The sequence below is a fragment of the Canis aureus genome, chromosome 19 (assembly GCF_053574225.1).
Source record: "Canis aureus isolate CA01 chromosome 19, VMU_Caureus_v.1.0, whole genome shotgun sequence".
Lineage (NCBI taxonomy): Eukaryota > Metazoa > Chordata > Mammalia > Carnivora > Canidae > Canis > Canis aureus.
In genome coordinates, this window is record NC_135629.1 from 47038366 (window position 1) to 47059448 (window position 21083).

Consider the following 21083-nt stretch of genomic DNA (forward strand, 5'->3'; position numbering starts at 1 on the left):
ATTTCAGGGAGATAGAGAGGGAGAGAGAGATAATGAGAGAGGGCACAAGCAGGGAGAGGGACAGACAAGGAGAAGCAGATTCCTTGCTGAGCAGGGAGCCTGAGACATAGGGCCGGATCCCAGGACCTGAGCCAAAGGCTCATGACCTGAGCCAAAGGCTCACCCTTAACTGACTAAGCCACCCAGGCGCCCCTGTTCAAATCTTTTGCCTAGTTTTTTATGGAGTTTTTTCTTTCTTAAGTGAAATTTTTTTTTACATTTTTATTGAGATACAATTGACATACAATCAACCATACTTTTTTTTTTTTTTTTTTTTTTCAAATAGGCTCCACAACCAACGTGGGGCTTGAACTTACAACCCTGAGGTTACCAGTCCTGTGGTCTACCGACTGAACCAGCCAGGCGTCCCTAAACTGTGCACATTTGAAGTATATAATTTGATAGGTTGTGATGTGCACATAAGACCTGTGAAATCAGTTATCCTTAACTACGATCAGGATAGTTAAGATTTCCATCACCCAGTTTCCATGTGCCTTTTTGGCCCCCCCCACCCCCCCACCCGGCCCAAGCATCCACTGATCAGCCCATTGCCATATATTTATTTGCCTTTTCCAGAATTTTATATACAGGGGCTGGAGGAGTATATATCCCTCTTTACGCGGTCTCCCCCACCCTTCAACTGTAATGCAATTGAAGCTCACTCCTGTTGTCACTGCTGGCTCCTTTGGCTAATGGAATCGGTGAGCACAATTCTGCTGGATGGAGCAGTTATTCATCCCCTCACCTTTTGATGGACATTTGTTGTTTCCAGTTTGGGGCTATCACAAAGCGCCTATGCGCATGGGTGTCCATGTCTTTGCAGGGACACATATTTTCATTGCTCTTGGGCGAGTACCTGAGAAGAATAGCTGGGTTATATGATAAATGAACATTTGCTTTTTTAAAGAAGCTGCCATTGTCTTCCAAAGCAACTGCACCATTTTATTGTCTATTCAAATCATTTGTTTATTTTTATTTGGGCTGTTTGTTTTACTATTGAGTTTTGAGACTTCTTTATATATTCTGGATACGATCCTTTTTTTTTTTTTTTTTTTTTTGATTCTATTTATTTGAGAGAAAGAGATCATGAGCTGGGGCAAGGGCAGAGAGGGAGGGAGAAACAGACTCCCTGCTGAGCAGTGAGCCTGGCCTCCATCCCAGGACCCTGGGATCATGACCTGAGCCTAAGGTAAACACTTACTGACTGAGCCACCCAGTTACCCTGGATACAATTCCTTTATCAGATGTGTGATTGCCAAGTTTTTCTCTTAACAAGGCCCTGTATGGACTCTTAACTGCAAACCTTGATTGCCCCATTAATTCACCCATCTATCTACAAAGGGCAATGATAATCATTATCCCCCGGTCCCCAAGAAGCAAATAGGCTTGGAGAAGGGGAGGCCTTGTGATCTGTCGGTGGCACGGTGAATATTTGAACCCCAAACTCAGACTCTACCCACTGGGTCCATCCCTTCTTGGTGATTGGGGGCTGTCATGAGCCTCATCTCCCTGCAAACTCTGGGTATCTCTAAGGACACAGAACCCTACTGTGTCCTGAGGCCGAAAGCAGGAATGAAAGAGCCAAGGCAATGTGCTTCTTCCATAACAGATTTATTTGCTGAACCTTCATGCCGAGCCTTGATAAACATGCAAGAGGATGAATTCGGAGCCTCAGGACCCATCCGGCTCCCAGGTGTCACCAATCAAGGCACTTTCCCAACAGCTGGGCAATACCTGGGACCCTGCTGCCCCCGTGCTGATGTTTTTTGCAGCTGTAGGCTGCTGCCCTGAGCACCCCTGTGCGGACGACAGCTCTAAGCCGGCCCCGTCTGGGCCAAAACACTGCCGGAGACTGGCCACACCTAATCTACCCATCCTCAAGGGTGTCCTGATAACAGGCTGAGATGGAGGGGTGGTGGTGGTGGGGTGCCGCTCAGCTACCATTCCCCTCACTCACCCCGAAGCATGTTCCCAGGGCCCAGCAGCAGCACAAGGCCCACCATAAAGCAAGCCAACTCCTCTGGGTGATTAAAGGAGCCCTGGAGGCCGCTAGCATGGGGGAGGCCCAATGTGTCTAGGGCCCGACAAGTACTCAGAACCCCTTTACAGACCTGGATCTTGGGGCCCCTGCCCAGCCAGCTGCATTTCTTTGGTTTAGGGGTGGCCTGAAGCCAAAGATAAGAACAAGCCTTCCTCACCCTCCGAGCTCTCAAGACTGGCCTAGATGTGTCAACTGAAGGCCTCCTCTGTGCCAGGTAACTTGTTGTGGGGGGGTGGGGGATGTTCTCTGATCCACAAACACAAATAGTCTAAAATGCAAAGCTGTTCTCAAGCACGAGGAACATCCATCAAGGCCTCCCCACCCGACTGCACGGTGCTTAAGAGTTTATAAGGCACACACCAGCACTTCCACACAGAGGAGGGCTGGGCGTCTCCACTATACAGAAGGGGAATGCAAGGCTCGGAGGGGGCAGCTTGCCCAATGTTGTCCAGGAGGAGTAGGTAAGAAGAGACAGAAGTCACAGCAGCTGCCTCACAGCAGACACTTAGGAATTGTCCATCAAATTCATGAGTCTCAACCTGACTTGAAGTTCTTTTAGAGTCAAGATGTAATTTTAGAGAGGAAATAATAGAACCAAGAATATAACTGCTAGGGTTTCTGGCTGGGGCCACTGCCCGGATGCTGTGGGCCTCCCCTCAAATAAAGCTGTGTTGCTATGGTGGCCTGGCAGAAAGAGAGGGACCCCTCCATTCCTACAAATGCCCCTCACCCCCATATCTCACTTAACCCCCCCACATCAGCCCTGGAGGGTGGACTGTCAAATGGCCCCAGTTTGCAGACTGGGAAGTAGAGGCCCGGAGAGGGGAGAGCTGAGTCCAGGATGCCCCCGCACCGGCTCTGAGGGTCTTGGGTCAGGGTTCTCTCCCTGGCACCCCTCAAGGCCTCTGGGCCACCCACTAATCTGCCTTCTTGGTCTTCTTCTTCCTGGAGCCCTCACTCAGCTCCTCTTTGGACTTAGCAGGCAGGGCTGAGTGTGGCGAGCCGGGCCCACCGCCACCATGGGGCCCGCCATGGTTGTCATGGTGATGGTCGCCCCCCCAGGAGGTCCCAAACAGCACAGGGCAGATGTAGCCTTCCAGGACATCAAACGGGGAGCTGTGGGAGTGAGTGGCCGTCAGGAATACCTGAGGTGGGGTGGCAGAAGGACAGGGAGACAGCAAGACAAAGGGAGATGGAAGCGGAAAGCAAAGTGGGGGGAGGGGAGAGGAGGGAAGAGGGGAGAAAAGGTCAACTACGTCAAGGTCAGAGGTAGCACAGACCCATCCCTCTGGCTTTATGCACCCCCAGGAGGGTGACCAACTATCCTAGGCTTCCCAGGATGCAGGACTTCTGGTGCTGAAACCCAGACAGTATTGGGCACCTGGGGACAGTTGACCTCCTCCCTCCCCTTAGGGGTCCCCCAACCCTTGGGCTCAGAGAGGAACAATGCTTGGCCTGTGGCTGCTCACTCCCTTCCCCTTTTCAGTGGCCTATAGGTCCCCTCTCAGATCCATGGGGAGGACTCTGTAGTCCCCCAAGGCCCCTCCTGGGTGAGCTAACCCCAGCTCAAAGCCTCAGGATCAGACCAGGACCATTCCTTGTCTAGCCTGGGTCCTTGGTGTCCTGAGCGTACCTTCTAGGGTCTGGTCCCTCAGCTTTCCATAGCTCAAGCATGAGGTCCTGATTGTCCAGACTCTATGCGCCCCTGCCCCACTCTCCAGCCTTTGCTCAGCCTGGACCCTCAAAAGGGTCTCCCCTGCTCAGAAGGCCTTATTCTCCTTACCTTGTCCCCACCTGCTGGACACTCCTCTTATCAGACCTTCCTCCAATGCACAGACCTAGTGCCTTAGGGTTGCCCTTTCTGGGACCCGAAACTGGAAACCTGAGCTCCCAAGCTGGAAGCTGGAAGTCAGGGCAGGAGGGCTTACCTTGCAGGACACCATGAACATGGTGAAGATGAAGATAAGGCTGGCTTTGGATACCGGGAGCCAGCGGGTCTGCTGGAGGGTGAAGAGTATGGCTCCGTACAAGCTGGCCTTTGTGGGGCTGGAGGGGGGCAGCCTCTGTTATTGTGGGATGCCATGTAGCTCAGGTCTTTTTCCCTCTGGCCCAGACCCTCTACTCCGCCTGCCCATTGCCACCCCAGCTTCTCCTGAGTGTGAAGCGGGATGATGCCTGCTTGCCAAGGATAAGGTGGTGTCTCCTTGCACGGTCAAGGGTGGCATATCTCTCTTTGGCCCAAAGAGAGATATGCCTTTCCCCCCGGCTCCTGGGAGGTATCCGCTAAGCCCTGGACATGCTTTGCCTGAGAGGAGTGTCTTTGTTTACTTGGGGACTTTGGGTCATACCAGTTAATAACGACGTGATTTAAGGTGGGGTCTTGGGCCACGTGGTATCAGCTCGACCTCTGGAGGGGCTGGAGACAGGGCAGGCATGCAGGCGGTCAGCTATGTCTGTGTGACCAAACCCCAGTAAAACACCGGACACCAGCACAGTGCCCCCGGAGGTGGGGTCACAACACATGGTTCTTCTTTTTTTTTTTTTTTTCACATGGTTCTTCTTAACCTTCCCTTTCTTTCTTACAGGATAGGTTTTCAATATTTTAACTTGTTATGAAAGAGAGACCCGTGACTTCTGTTTCCAACGTCTGCTGTTCACTGCTGTCCTTAATGATGATAATTCTTCCGGATATTTCCAAAGCACTCACCAGGTGCCAGGGCCAGGGAGTTTATGAGTGTGATTCCATGGAGCCCTCACACTCAGCTGATGAGGTGGAAATAGAATCCAAGAAAGGAAACCACTTGCCTACTCAGTGGCAGGCAACACAACATTCTGGGGGCCCATTTCCTTGTCGGTGAACTGAGGGTGGGAGTAGATTTTTGGCAGGGACAAAATGAGATAATGCTCTTTTTTTTGAAGGGTGGAATGGGAATTTTCATTGGTATATAGGTGAGCCTTTAAAAAAATTTCTGTCATATTTTAATGGCTACCACTTTATTTATTGTAGATTGGGAGAAAATTTAACTAGTCCAAACCAATTAGGTTTTTAAAAATCTATAGGCTGGGCAGCCCGGGTGGCTCAGTGGTTTAGTGCCGCCTTCAGCCCAGGGCGTGATCCTGGAGACCCAGGATCAAGTCCCACGTCAGGCTCCCTGCATGGAGCCTGCTTCTCCCTCTGCCTGTGTCTCTGCCTCTCTCTTTCTCTCTCTGTGTCTCTCATGAATAAATAAATAAAATCTTTAAAAATAAATAAATAAAAATAAAAACTCTATAGGCTAAATGTAGCATGGAGCCCGAGGTCGGGTTCTGGATGCTGCCACAAGGTCCTGTCCACGTAGTCCCAGCCACACTCCCCACCAATGCCCTGTATCCCATGCTCTGTACTCCTCATTCCCACCCATATTCTGTACCCTGACCCTGCGGAACTGGGCAGAATCATTGCTCTTTTCTGACTTGACATTGGCAGAGGTGCTCACCTCTGTCCAGAGACTCCTCCTTTGCCAGAAAACTCCTACTCACTCTTCAAAACCCAAATCAACCCAAATCAACTCCCTGCTGCTCTGCCTGTCCCTTTCCTCTAGGCAGAACCATGACTCCCCTTCTGTTCCATGACCTCTGGAAGCTTCTGAAAGACAGAATCAGGCTTCTAAGTTACCAGGGCATCCAACCCAGGGTTGGGCCCCAGAGGCACCTATACGTACAGGAAGGATGGGGCGGGGGATAGGATACTCACAAGGACATGTGCAGGATCTCATTGGTCTCTGGCTTCCAGACCCCTCGGAGCAGCTGCTCAAAGTTGGACATGAGGGCGACACCAGAGCCTACGAGACAGGGTGCTCCTGAATGAGCCTGCCACCTCCAGCTCCCCATTCTTCTTGGCTGAGTTCCCAAGGAAGCAGCTTCTCTGCTCCTAGAGTCTTTTCCAGAGGGACACTGAGGCTGGGTGTATGATAATCAGTTGCAGTGGGGAAACTGAGGCTCAGGAGGATTACATGCATACTTGGAACAAAACCCGCATGAAGGAATTGAGATCATATTCTATCTGCAAGGTATGTTTTGAACAACAGCGTTGTCTGCCCTGATCCTCCTAGTCCAGGACCCTGAGCCGTGCATGAGGCTTTTGGAAGTCTCTCCATCCTAGGCTCTCTCCTCCTTAGGGCTCTGAACTTTCAGTCCTTCTCAAGCCATTTGCCCTCTGGGAGGCATGCTATACCCCTAGGGAATTCGTTCTATAGCACAGGCTTCCTGGAGAGCGAATAAGGAGACCCATATGGGACATAATGGCTGAAGTTCTAAAAGAACCTTTCCATTTACTCCAAATGTACTGGTCAAAGAGGCTTGGACACCTACTCCAGGAATGGCCACACTGAGGTCCCTGGTATGTACCACTGGACCAGTAGTTCATATCTGGAATGACTTTGCCCCCAAGGAGGCATTTGGAAATATCTGGAGACATTTTTGGTTGTTGCAACTGGGGTGAGGCTACTACTGGTGGGTTAAGGCCAGGAATGCTGCTCAACATCCTACAATGCAAAAGACTGCCTCCACCACAGGGCATGATCCAGCCCCATGTGTCAATGGTGCTGAGTACACTGTGGCTCAGTGGAGGGTACTTCTAAGCCCTGGCATTTTGGCAGTACCCACTTTGGTATAAGGGAGCAGGGATGAGGTGCCCAGTGGTATTAGCACCTGCTTGAGCCTCCTTTCCCTGTCTTTCTGTTACTCTTGCTGCACTTCTACAATTATTGTTGGATTGTCTATTTCTCCTTTAACTTCTTTCAGTTTTTGCTTTATATATTTTGGTGCTGTTTTTAGGTGCCTATATGTGTATAATTGTTATATCTTCCCAATGGGTTGACCCATCACTGTAAAGTGCTCCTCTTTATTTTTAGTAACATTTTTCGTTTTAAAGTCTATCTTGGTCTGCCTCTTAGCACAGCTAGAGGAGAAGGAAAAGGAGGACTTCAAAGTAGTAGGAATGGATGCTGAATTCAGAGGACCTGGAGTCAAACCTAGCTGCACCCCCTTAGCTGTGTGACCATGTGGAAGTCATTTCATTTCCTTCCTCAGTAAATAGGGGGTGATGTTAGACTTCTCCCGAAGCAAAGTCTTAAGAATCAAATGAGATTAAGCTGTGTAAAGGCCTCAACTCAAGTCTGCCCTGAGTCATAAAGTCTTAACTTGGGGTCCACGAACCCACACAGGAAACAGAACTACTTCATTTTCATGTGCCTCACTGAAATACACACTTTCCTTCCATTGTGAAGGAAGGCAGTAAGCTGATAAGGATTTGCAAGGCTGTGACTCCAACACCAATGGAATTCATGGATTTTTTTCCTTTTTCACAATCCCATTGTTGCAGATGGTTTCATAATATCATTTGTGCTCGACAACACTTCAAAAGTTCAGAAATACCTATGTGCTAAATGAATGGTCTCTTACTTAATGCATTGGTAAAGATGTATAAAATTACTGTATCATATTAAAACTTTTTGGTAACTATTTTATTAAAAATTTTTTTGATAACTATTTTAAAATAATGGACCTCTTTTATCATCCTGTATATTTTATCTTATGCATTTAGAAACATAAAAGTCTTTACCGGGCTCAAAGAGGACCATGGCCCACAAAGGTTAAGGACCGCTGTAGTTATAGGGGTGTGGTTTCTTCTCCAGGAGGCATTTGGCAACATCTAGAGACATTTCTGGTTGTCACACAGGTGGGTGCTACTGACATCTGGTGGGAGGTGGCCAGGGATGCTGTTCAATATGTTACAAAGCACAAGACAGCACCCACCACGAGGATGATCTGACACCAAACATCAGTAGTGTCGCAGTTGAGAAAACCTGCTTGAGAGACAGGTGTCATTGTCTCGTTGTCCTATTTATCCCTGACAGTTAAATTCTGGAAGAACCTTCCCACTAACTTTAAAGCTGTTGGCTAATGAGGCTGGACTCCCACAACAGTCCTCTGAGCCTGGAGTAATGTCTGGCCTGACATGTACCACTGAGCAGGGGTTCTCAACTGAGGTGACTTTCCTTGTAATCATGGTCCTGTTTACCTTTGACCCAGCCAGTGGCAATCATGACGAACCACCCGTGGTGGTAGTGGTGATGGGCGTGATGGATGCCCACGGCGATCTTCCGGACTCTCACTACCTCCTTCATGGCCACGAATATAAGTTTCACAGGCAGGAAGCAGACACACTTGTAGAAAAGGTCCAGAGGGCAGAAGAAAATCAAGTACCTTTGGGGAGAGAGCATGGAATGTCAGGGGGAAACAGACTGTTGGGGGTCCCTGGGAGATGAGATGGTGCCCAGATCCCCCTCCCCAACTTGCCGGGCTCAGGAGAGAGCTGGGCAGTGGACAGCAGTGCATTCAGGTCCACCGTGGAGGTTCTGTGATGGGTCCTGTTTCCTCCAACCTCCTGCCTCCCACTTCCCAGGTGGCTGGATCACCCCTGCCCCCAACTCTGCTCTCCCACACCCCACCAGCCTGACAGTGCTTACCAGACAGCTGAGGCCAGCAGGACGCTGGAATTGTTGCTGAAGTAGTCGATCAGGGGCTCCCCAAGGAGAAGATCAGCCAAGATGTAACTCCCGAAGCAGTGCAGCATGGCACACAGCCAGGATGCCATGGGATGGCGTCGGGAAAGCTCGACTGCTCCTGGGGGGCATGGGGGTATCCCCACTGTCACCAGGGTGCCAAGGGTCTGCTTTGTCCCCATACCCTCTGGTCAGCCCATCCTAATTCAACTGCCTTGCAGCTTGCCCACTTCAGGGGAAGAACTCAGGCTCAGAGAGGGGACAATGATGGTACTGCCAGCTTACATTTAGCAAGCACTTCCAGGTCTCAGACGCTGGGTTTACTTTTATATGAAGGACTCGTTAAATCCTCATTGATAATCACAGCCAAGGGATCACTCTCGTTATCCCTATAAGAGAGGGAGGCGTGGACACAGAGCAATGTACAGATGGGAACACTTCCATGCGGCTTCTCCCGCCTTGGGCTGATGCCAAGATCCCTACAGGCTCATGCCTGCCCTCTTGGTCTCTCCCTCTTTTTAAATTCTTTTATTGTGGTAAAATATACATGAAATGTGCTACTTTAACCATTTTTAAGTGCCCAGCTCAGGGGGCATTAAGCACATTCACATTGTCATGTGACCCTCACCACCATCCATCTCTAGGACTTTTTCATTGTTCTCCACTGAAACTCTGTCCCCATTAAACACAGACTCCCTATTCCCTCCCCCAGCCCCTGGCTCCCACCATCTACTTTGTCTCTGTGAATCTGACTGCTCTAGGGACCTCAGGTGAGTGGAATCACATAGTATTTGTCCATTTGTGTCTGGCTTATTTCACTCAGGATAATGTCAAGGTTCATTCACACTGTGGCAGTGTCGAATTCCTTCTTTTCTAGGGCTAAACAATATTCCATTGTATGGATATTCCACAGTTTGTTTATTCACTCATCCATCAATGGACATTGGAGTTTTTCTCACCTTTTGGCTATTGTGAATAATGCTGCTAAGAACATAAGTGTACCAATGTCTGTTTGAGTTCCGGCTTTCATCTCTTTTGGGGATATACCCAGAAGTAGAATTGATGGATTTTTTTGAGGAACTGTCATATTGTTTTCCACTGCGGCTGTACCATGTTGCATTCCTACCAGTGGTTCACAAGGGTTCCAACTTCTCTGCATCCTCCCCAACATTTGTTGTCTTCTGTTACAAGCTAGTGGCATAGAGAAGGAGCAAAGACACAAAAGCAGAAATGGCCAAGCACAAATGCCATCCTCTGGGAAGGCTTCCTTGCTCTGCTAGGTCAGTCACTCCTGCCTCTGGGCTCCCATGACCCTGTGGACTTCATCCTATTATGGGTCTCAGTATTTTATTTAATTTTTAACACTAAGAGAAGGTAGATTAGAGATTGCTTAGGCTGGAGGGAATAAGGGAGATGGGAGGGTGACAGCTAAAGGATACAGATTTGTTTCTGGAGTTGATGGGTACACAATTCTGTGAATATACTAAAAACCAATGAATGGGATGCTTTATAATTTTTATTTTTAAAAAATATTTAATTTCTATGAGAGAGCAAGAGAGTATAAGCAGGGGGAGTGGTAGACGGAGATGGAGAAGCAGACTCCCTGCTAAGCAGGGGGCCAGATATGGGGCTTGATCCCAGGACCCTGGGATCATGACCTGACCCAAAGGCAGATGCTTAACCAGGTGAGCCACCGAGGTGTCCCGAATGGGATGCATTCAATGGGTGAATTGGGTGGTATGTGAATTATGACTCAATAAAGCTGTTATAAAATAAGGACAACAGAAAAAAGGTGACTTATTTCAGTTTCTGTAACTGAGGATACACACTCATAAATGATAGTAAACTGAGTCTTTGTATAAACCCAGGGCAACAAAATACAAAAAAGAATGGTCTGGTCTTGCTTAGCAAAGAGAAATAGGAATCCAATCCATCAAGAAGATGGCTCAGTGCAGTGGCCTCCAATTTGGCTGTATATCAGCATTGCCCGGGGACTTCACAAACCAGATACTGGAGATCCATCCCAGAGCATCTCAGTTGGTCAGTCTGGGGTATGGCTGAGCTTATGGACTTTTTAGTGTTCCTGGTGATTCTGATGGGCAGCAATGTTAAGCACCACACAGAGATAGAAGAATGAGCTGGCTGATGTCCTGCAGCCCTGATAACCCAAGATCATCTATCTGTGGCTAGGAGGATAGGCTCTCAAGGACAAAGGTTTTCAAACTGTGTTCGTAGGAACCCTGGGGCTTGAACTCATGACCTGGAGATCAAGAGTCATACATTGTATTGACTGAGTCAGCCAGGCACCTCCTATCTTTATGTTAATGTGGTCATATCTCCCTATGGCCACACCCCCAAGTTGCGCCCTGGGTGTCTCCTGGTGTGACAACTGTGTCATCTAGACTCCTCCCCTCCCCGACTAGTTTCACTTTCCAGAGAATGCCTTTAGGATTAAGTTGTCAGGCACAGCTATTTAGCTCTCAAGGCCAGGGCTGGTACCAATAACTCTCCTTAAGCAATTCACTTGAATCTAATGACAATTCCACTCAGTGTGGGCGTGAGATGACAAGGTTACATGTGATCTATTAATCAAAAACTAATCAAAAGATATGATCTGTTCAGGTTTGTTTGTTTTTTTTTAGATTTATTTATTTATTTTAGAGAGAGCGCATGCACTAGTGGAACTCAGGTGGGGGAAGGGAAGGAGGAGAGGGAGAGAGACTCTCAAGCAGACTCCCTGCTGAGCACGGACCCCCCCCCCCCCACACCAATGCAGGACTTGATCTTATGACCCCCGAGATCATGCTCTGAGCTGAAATCAAGCTTTGGTGAGTAGGGAGAACTCATCAGTCTTACCTGCAGCTGCACCCCCAGCACATGGTGGTGTGACACATAGTAGCTGCCCAAAAAATAGCTGTGAGTGAATGAACTCCTGCCCTCATGGAACTTACATTCTAAATGTGGACGAACACCTCCTAGGCATTGAGGTTGCTGGGTACTGTGGGTCGCGCTATAACAAAACCTCCCCTGTTCCACATATTTGTGGAGTTACTATTTTGTCCCAGGCAACTATATGCCTTCACTCTGCCCTTGAGAGCTTTTAACCACACATAATATGAGGATCAATATCCCCACTTGCAGTGAGTTATGTGGGGGGCCAGTGTCCCCCTGCCCAGAATTCACATCTACCAGAACTTTAGAACGTGACCTTATTTGGAACAGAGTCATTGTAAGGTCTTTCATTCCAAGAAACATGAAGCTCACTCCCTTCTGTAGAAGGAGCTGCCTTCTTAGCTTGGTCAACCTCACAGAGAAGTAGGGGTGGGTGGTGGAAATATCTGCCCCTCCTCCAGAGGGGAAAAAGCCCAAGTTTTCCTCTACACACACATTGGGAATTGGGAGGATCTACAGGCATAACCACCTTGGAGGCAATTTGCTAATACTGAGCGAATCTGAGGCTGTGCATTGCTTATGTCTTAGCAATTCTGTTCCTCGCTACTGACCCAAAAGAAACCAGCAAAGGAGATGTGGAAAGGATTTCACTGCCACATTGTCACAGTGGAAAAGTAAAGTCTATATCTTTCAGTGATGGGGTGGAGAGTCACACACAGAGTCAGTATTTAAAAGTGAACTGCATCTACATCCAGGCTCAACCGCATGTGTCACTGCTTTCCTATGGGGCTGGATCATTTCCTGCTGCAGTAGGGGCTGTCCTGTGCTCTTGGGATGAAGAGCAGCATCCCTGGCTTCCACCCACTAGATAGCAAGGGCATGTTCCTACCCTGGTTGTGACAGCCGGAACTGCCTCCAGATATTGCCAAATATCCCTGGGGACAAAATCTCTTCTGGAGATAAATCAACATGGATAAATCCTTTGCGGTTATTACGGAGTAATAAGGTTAAGTTGCAAACTGATATATTTACGTATATTTTATGTATATATTTAAAACACAACACACTCTGAGTAGTTCATAGACACGTATATAGTGAGAAAGTGTAATTACAGGCATGAAACAATACACGGGGATTTTAGGGTGGTGGTCACATCTAGAGAGGGAGGAGGGAAAAGGGATGAGGTTGGCTGTGTCTCTCAATCTATTTATTAATAATCATCTGAAGTGGGGCAAGTGGGTGGCACAGTTGGTTAAGTGATCGAATCTTAGTTTTGGCTCAGGTCATGATCTCAGGGTTGTGGGATCAAACCCTGAGCTGGGCTGCACATTCAACTTGGAGTCCGTTTGAGATTCTTTCCCTCTCCCTCTGCCCTTCCTCTCAACTTGCATATTCTCTCTCAAATAAATGAGTAAATAAATAAATAAATAAATAAATAAATAAATAAATAAATAACATCTTTTTAAAAAATCTGAAGCAAATCTATGTTCACATCTGTTAAGTCTGTGTGGAGGGGAAAGAGGTGTCTGTGATACATGTTCTGTGTGTATGAAATATTTAATCACCCAAACTAGCAAAAACAAGAGTCACCTGGAAAGCTGGTAAGCAGGAGGGATACGGGGTGCTCATCTGTTTCATCATACTGGGCTCCACAGGCTCCCTCATCAGACCCTCACTACCTGTCCCCTCTCTGATGGCCATGATCAGAGGTCCAGGAATAGGAGGTGGGCAGGGGGGAACTGTGCTATATCCTACTGGAAGAACCCAGCAAAACGTTCTGGAAGACTCTTAAAAAATCATGTTCACAAGCAGCACTATTCACAATTGCTAAAGGGTAGAAACAACCCAAGTGTCCACCAACAGATGAATGGATAAACAAAATGTGGTAGATTCACACAATGGAATATTATTTAGTTTTAAAGAGGAATGAAGTCCTAGCATACACTACAACATGGACAAATCTTGAAAACAAGCCAGACACAAAAGGTCACATAGTGTATGATGTCATCTATATTAAATGTCCAGAACAAGTAAATTCATAGAAACAGAAAGCAGATGAGTGGCTGCCAGGGGCCGGGGCCTGGGGGGATGGGGAGTGACTGCTCATGAGGATGGGGTTTCCTTTTGGGGTGAGGAAAATGTTCTGAACCTACATATTTCATAGAGGTAGAATCATATAGCCTTTTGCCTCTGGCTCTTTCACTGAGCACAGTATTTTTTTAAAACATTTTTTGCTTTAAGTTACATATCTTTTAAGATTTTTAAAAAAGATTATTTATTTATTTATTTACTTATTTATTTATTCAGAGAGAGAGAGAGAGGCAGAGACACAGGCAGAGGGAGAAGTAGGCTCCATGCAGGGAGCCCAACGTGGGGCTTGATCTCAGGTCTCCAGGACCACAGCCCAAGCTGCAGGCAGCGCTAAACCACTGCGCCACCACAGTATTTTTAAGGGCAATTTTCATTTTTCTCTGCTGTAAGATAGTCCATCTTAGGAATAGATCACAAGTTATCTACCCATTCTCTTATGCAAACTACATTTTATAATCAGGAAGCATGCCTAATAAGAGTTGTTTGACAGAAAGTTATAAACACAATCCTCTTTCTCTTCGCCACCCCCAATTAACCATGTGACCTTGGACAAATCATTTTTCTTCTGTGTCCTGCTCCTTCTGTCAGGTGTGAACCCCAATCCTTTCTTTTCCTAGCTCCTAACAAGGGCTGGAATTGAAATTTCCCTCTTCAATCTCACCCTGGAGTTACAAGCCCAGAGTGCATCTTTTCCCTGCCCTCGAAGTTGTCCTAAGTCTCAGCATTTACAAAGGTCCTACAGTATGAAGCAGAATGTTCTCTTCTCTTCTCTGGGGTGTCTATTTAAAATGCTGCCAGCTGAGAGTTAATCCTTTGGAGCAGCTGGTGGGTCCTGCAAGGGCTGGGTCAGGTGAGGCACCCATGTTTTGCAGAAATGGATACCTCTGCATCTAAAAATAACCCATAGGGGTTGAATTCTTTCCAGGGTCATTCTTGTGCCCTCTGGGACCATCCCAGGGACTGAGGCCATGGAGCCCGGGGTGGAGGTAGTTTGTGGGAGTAAAGCAGGCTCCCGTGTTTGCACCATGGGTGAGTCCTGGTGGAAAAGTCACTGACTCAGGTTCGGCTCTGCTGCTAACTCTGGTGTGGCCTTGAGCAAATAAATGGTCTCCACCAGCCTCAGCTTCCTCTGCTTTCAAAAGAAGAACATGAGAGCACCCCCTGCCAAGTTGTATCATCGATGATTCAATGGGGTGTGTATGATTGTCAATATGATTCTTAGCATTATCAAACTTATCTCAGCTACCCCAGAAAGAGCAAGGTCAGCCTCCCCATTGCCACAGAGGCCAAGACGGAGGCTGATGGGGGATGAGCCTGCCCTGAAGATCCTTAGCAAGGTGATGCTAAGAACCTTCCCTCTAGCTCTTTCCCTTTGCCATACTCCTTCCTGAGTTCTCTTGCTGGGTTTTGGGGCAGCACCAGGAACCAAGAGAATGTGGATTGCAATCCCAGGTTGGCCACTAAAGCACTCCCCTCTCATTGGGGGAAGCTTTTGACTCCTGTCTCTGGGCCTGAACGGGCGTATTTGTGTATCACGAGGGTGCTATCTAGTGACCCACCATCCCAGTTGGCCTGACCAAGGGGTTTCAGGGATGTGGGACTTTTGGTGCTTGTTCTAATGGAACCTGGGCGAGGTGATCATCCCAGTGCTATTATTCCTTTCAAAGGGCACCAGTGAAGACAAAAAGAAATTGCTTAGTGCTTAGCAATTATGCACAAGTGATTCTTAGCATGGAATTGAAATGGAAAGTACCTGTGGGTGGAAATTTTAGCTGATGGATTTCTAAAAATCAGCTCTGCCTTAGGAGGGAGGAGGAAGCCGTGACTGCGTCCCTAGTTCTGGCCTGAGATAGGCACTATAACAGTCCCTCTCTGGGGTCAGTGTCTTGTCTATGGATGGCAGGGAAGCACTAGAAGGTTCCCAGGGCTCTGCAGTGGCTCTGTGCTCTTTAATCTGAGGTCTAAACATGGGAAGTATGTTTACAGAGCTTCTCAATGACTTGAAGGCAAGTCTTCTCCTGAGCCTTCAAGCTCGGGTGTCTGCCTTGGTTTCTTCCCCTGTAAGAGATGGCAGCCCCTGCCTTGCAAGGCTGGAGGATAGTCAGCCCCCCACCCTCAAAAAGCTTACAGTTCATGCAAGATGTTTCAAAACAGGGGTCAAGGAGCTGTCTCCTTAGCCCCACATTATTTATTTTAGAAGATGTTCAAACTGCAACCAAGATGTCTATTCAGTAGATGAGTAACTATGATGCATATATACTATGGGATATTACTCAGCGATGAAAAGAAATGAATTCTCAAGCCACAAGAAGACATGGAAGAAGCTTAAATGCCTATTACTAAGTGAAAGAGGCCAGTCTGAAAAGGCTACATACTGTATGGTTCCAATTCTATGATATATTGCAAAAGCTAAAACTATGGAGACAGTAAAAAGATTGATAGTTGTCAGGGGCTTGGCGGAGGGGGCAGGATGATTATGTGCAGCTTGGGGGATTTTTAGGTTAGTGAAACTACTGTATGATACTGATATGGTGGATACATGTTATACATTTGTCAAAGTCCACAAAATGTACAACACAAAGTAACCCTAATATAAATTCTAGACTTTGGTTGATAATATGTGGTAGTGATAATATAATTATAATGATGTAGGCTCATTGATTATAACAAATGTACCCCTCAGTGCAGAATGTTGATGGTGGGGAGGTCAGAGAGTACATGAAAACTGTACTTTCAGCTTAATTCTGCTGTGGATCTAAGGCTGCTCTAGAAAACAGTCTATTAATTTTTTTAAGAAAAAATGTTATTCTTATTTAAAAATTTTTTAAATTTATTTTTACAATTTTTTTTAAAACAAAAAAAATGGGATCCCTGGGTGGCGCAGCGGTTTGGCGCCTGCCTTTGGCCCGGGGCGCGATCCTGGAGACCCAGGATCGAATCCCACATCGGGCTCCCAGCATGGAGCCTGCTTCTCCCTCTGCCTGTGTCTCTGCCTCTCTGTCTCTCTCTGTGTGACTATCATGAATAAATAAATAAAATCTTTAAAAAAAAAAAAAACAAAAAAAAAACAAAAAAAATGTTTGAGCAGCCAATCCATAAACATAAGGAACTGAAAATCACATTTCCAGCTAATCACTTTCCAGCTTCCCTTGAAAAATCACTTCTGGATGTCTGGATCTCACCTGGGGACAGTACCCACCTGGCTGGCTTACTGCTTCCCATATATCACCTGCCTGGCCCTTGAAAGCATTGGAGTTTGAGACTCAGTCTAGATTATTGGTTCTCAACTGGGGGCAGTTACATCTGGCGACATTTCCAGTTGTCACAATTGGGTGTGCTACCAGCATCTAGTGGGTTGAGCCAGAGATGCTGTGAAATATCCTGAAATGCCTGTAATAGCCTCCACCTACAGAGAACGATCTGGCCCTCACTGTCACTTAGGTAGAGGTTGGGCAACACTGGTGCACAGAGTTGATTCTTAGCTGGGGAACTTAAAAAAAAATACTGACACTGGTACCGTGCATAGTGCTCCTGATTCAAATGGAGGAGTGCTGTTGGAACAAGAGGAGTCTGAAAAGCTCCCCAGGTGAGTTGAATGTGGAGGCATATTTGAGAACCACTGGTCTGGAAGGTTCTTTGGTTAGGCTGAGGCTTAAAAGTGTCCAGGACTATCATTCATTCATTCAATCATGCAGCCGACATCCACTGCTTCCTCTTCTCTTCTTGCAGAGAGTTAGGGGTCCTGGAGCTGAGCCAGACCTGGTCCTCTCTGCCCTGTTAAGGAGCTCCAGGTCTAAGAAGGAGCTCCTGCCTCTTTTCATCCATCACTTCTTAAATGTTATGCAGATTCTGGTTCAGCAGGTCTGGGTTGGGGAGGGCCTGGCATTGTGCATTTCTTAACCAGCTCCCAGGGGCCATAGATGCTGTTCACCTGAGGACCACACTTCGAGCTCTGTCCTCATTCAGGATTCTCATGAAAGCCTGACCCAGAAAATGCCCGCATCCCAGGAAACACATCCTCCCATGGCCTTACAAATAATTGTAACAAGTGCCTTAGACCCTACTACCGACAAAGCTCTCAATACATCTTCACAATAGCCAGGCAGAAGAGTTCAGGATTATGTTCTGACGAGCCTATTTCATAGGCTAAAGCTCATGGAGGCGCAGTAACCAGCCTGATATTTAGTCAGTGGTAGAGTAAAACATCTGACTCTTAATTCAGAGATTTTTCCTAAAAGCCAGCTTGGCTGTCAGCTTCACAGGTGTGCTACCTTTGCAGTTGCCCAAGACCCTGTGTTTGGAAGGGTCCCACATTCAGCTTAGTGCTCTGTTGTCTCCATCTTGAAATTCTGAATTTCTGAGTGAGGGGCCCTGTAGATTCTGTAGCTGGTTCTGTAATCTGGCACATAGATTCTGGGAAGAAACCTTTATAGAGGCTCAGCAGGAACACCAAACAGGGGGCTAACAGCTAGGTCCAACACTTCCCTTTTCTAAGGGGAAGCAAGTACCCCAGGGAAATTGCAGTGAGTCTTGGGGTCTGGCAGACCTGGGTTTGCCTCCCAAGGCTGTCATCTACCAGCTGTGGGACCACAGGTTCGTTGCATATGTAAATTAGCTTAGCCACTATTTCCTATTTCCCCAGGTACAAACAGAGGGGGTTTGAATTGGGCAAGGGTTTCTGAATCTTGACAGCATGCAGTAATCACTGGGGAAGGGAGCTTGAAACATGGGCATGCAGGGCCCTATCCCAGATATTCTAATTCAATTTTTCTGGAGTGGAGATGAGATGGGGGGTTAAAAGCCCCCGGGAGACCCTAATAAGCAGCTAGAGTTATGAACCACTGAATCTTCCCTACCTTCAGGAACCTTCAGGCTCCAGTACCTCTAGTTCAGATGATTTATTTACTCTGGCAGAAATATCTAGACCCCCCTCCCTCCCCTCGCATGCTCCCAGCCAGTGAGGACCTCTTTCCTCTAGACACTTGTGTCCTACATCCTTACATGGCTCCAGCCCTCTACAGTTATAGATTTCCCAAGGTGTGCTAGGTTCTGTACTTGCCCAAGGGACTGGCCAGAGCCACCAAAAATTCATCTTAGACAAGGAAATGCAGTCCTGTGCTCATGCTAAGACATACAAAGCTTATTTTGCTTTGCAAAGTAACTGATCTGCAGAATAGCTTTTAAAGAATAGGCTCTGGCTTGTGAACGGGCAAAAATAAAATGGAACAAAAATACTTGGCAAGCAGAGTATGATCCCATTTGCATAAAATCGTGCTTTACCATCTCTAAGTACAGGGTTATAAAGGCACAGAAGAGAGGTCTGGAAGGATGGGCAATACCTCAACGTAATGATCTCTTTTGCGTTTCTCAGCTTGATTTTTAAATACACAGAAGCCCCCTTTTTTATAATTTGAAAAAAAAAGGTATTCCATTTCGGAGAGGAGAATACAGGGGTAATTTACATCTAAGTGGGAGAAAGGGTCACTAAGTTTCGGGATGACAGATCCCTTTTCTAAAGCTAAATTCTCTAGTCCGTTTCGTTTGCTGGTGTGCTATACTTGTTAAAACGCTAGGAGATGAACAAGAAACATTCAGTGAGCCTTATCTAAAAATAGAGCACATTCTAAGGAGGCTATTTACCATTATCTAAAAAAAAAAAAAAAAAAAAACAACAACCCAAGAACCAGAGTCTCTTTTTCCTTCTGCGATTCTCCGCGAGGGTCTGGAGCTGGCGGCCGTACGCTAACCCCAAGTCACCCTGCCCTACGGCCGATGCTGCTCAGTAAGTAGAAAGGATCCGCGCCACGGCTGGAAAAATTCCCGCCGGGAGCAGGAGACCCAGCTCCGCTCGGCCCGAGGAGGAGGGGAGATCGCCCCAGGGCCGCAGCGGAGCGGGGGCACCGGTGTCACTTTCTGCGAACAGGATTACTGCCCCCAGCACTGCCGGCCCTTATATAGACACTCAACAGCCGCTCGGGCTCTGCGCGCCAAGGGCAAGGAGGGAGGTCACGGCTGCAGGCGGCCAGGACACCTGGGCAGGCCAGCAGCGCCGACCCCCGCCTGCGCCCTCACCACGGCCTGTGCCGCTTCCTCAAGTCCACGCGACCCTGCCGGGACCCCTGACCTTCTCTCCTAGCCCCCTCCCCAGCACCCGTTCCCTCCGCTCTGTGCAGCCGCATCATTCCTCTCCAGCCCTCCCCCACCCCGGCCCCCCCATCCCGGGGGCTTCTCTCCTTGCCCTCCCTCTGGTCTTCTCCCTCCTCCTGCCCTCTCCCCGCGGAGGAACCGCACGATCCCGGCACCTGCTGCTCCCCGGATCCAGCCCCGGGGGCTGTGCCCCGCCACGATCGGGGGCTTCCCGCACCTCGCCACCCGCAGGTTTACCCCCGCCCCGCGATGCCGGCCCCCACGGGCTCCTCGCCCTGGCTCACCTGGCTCATACTTGAGGTAGAGAATGGAGACGATGAAGTAGCTGAGGTCGAAGACGGGGAAGAGCGGCACCCGCGAGAAGCTGAGCGCCAGCTCGCCTAGGCTCAGCGCCGAGAGCAGCTCCATGGCGCCCGCCGGGTCCCACCCCAGCCCCCGGCCCAGTCCGTCCCGCAGCCCGCGGCCCGGCGACTGCGCCCCCGCCGCTGGACCCGCCCCCGCCCGCCAGGCACCGCCCCCAACCCGGCCCCCGTGGGAGAGGAGGCGGGTCGCCCCGGGGCGGGTGGTGGGGCCGTCTTGTCCCCAAAAGCCCAGTCGGTGTCCCAGACTCCGTCCCTCGGGCCATCACGACCCTCGTCAGCCCAGCAGGGAGGGTGTAGGGGTCCCTATGGTGTGATTTGGACAGGCTGGCTGCCCACTGGGGGGTCCTGCATCCAGGAGGGATGGATCAGTCAGGACTCCTTAGGACCCATGTCCCCCGGAGCCCTTGGATCGCGACCTGCATCCTCTGTGGGTCCCGGCCAGTTGCGAACCCCATCTTCCCGTGCCCTAGAGGGTCAAGACCCCCGTCCTTTACGGAGCTGTCATGACGCTAGGCCTCCGTGGGGCTCCGTAAGTCATGACCTCCATTCCCCACCGGGATCCCGATTCTCCGAAGGGACAGCTCGGTCGGCCCTCCGCCCCCCGTAGCTCCAGCCTAGTGGGGATCCCTGCCTCCCCCCGCGGGAATCCTGCCCGGAGAGCCCCCTGCGTCAGGACCCATTCATTCCCCAGTGCGGCTCAGGGGGCAGGAGGCCGGGTTCCTCCGGAAGCCGAGCGGGAGACCCCAGCCCAGAAGGAATAGTTACAGCGCCAATCCTCCAGCGCGCCGGGGCCACACGCCTGCGCGGCACGCCTCCAGCGCGTAACCCAATCCCGCCCGGGATGACCAACGCTCCCGGGTGACGTCACGCTCCCGCCCCGCCCCTTCTTCGCTACCCCGAGGCCTCCCCAGCGAGCAGGGGCGCTCGTTCTTTCCTAAAGGGGCCTGGTCCTGCGGAGGGCGGGAC

At 49.0% G+C, this 21083-nt stretch overlaps 1 protein-coding gene and 1 long non-coding RNA gene across 9 annotated transcripts in view; both read right to left on the bottom strand.

Moving 5' to 3' along the window:
- LOC144290377 (uncharacterized) overlaps window positions 1–21083 on the bottom strand; it is a 131938-nt gene that overhangs the window by 4174 nt on the left and 106681 nt on the right. The gene's annotated exons all lie outside the window — the stretch shown is intronic.
- On the bottom strand, window positions 1635–20931 carry TMEM38A (transmembrane protein 38A). Of its 2 annotated transcripts, XM_077859522.1 has the most exons (7): window positions 20040–20167; window positions 8911–9014; window positions 8590–8746; window positions 8142–8326; window positions 5814–5901; window positions 4009–4126; window positions 1635–3225 (listed from the first exon to the last, which is right to left on the bottom strand). In XM_077859522.1, the coding sequence occupies exons 3-7, from the start codon at window positions 8715–8717 to the stop codon at window positions 2998–3000; spliced, it is 747 nt and encodes a 248-aa protein (XP_077715648.1). In that variant the 5' UTR covers window positions 8718–8746; window positions 8911–9014; window positions 20040–20167; the 3' UTR covers window positions 1635–2997. The 2 variants fall into 2 exon arrangements, with proteins under 2 accessions (XP_077715648.1, XP_077715647.1); XM_077859521.1 differs by lacking the exon at window positions 8911–9014 and having other exon boundaries at window positions 20040–20931.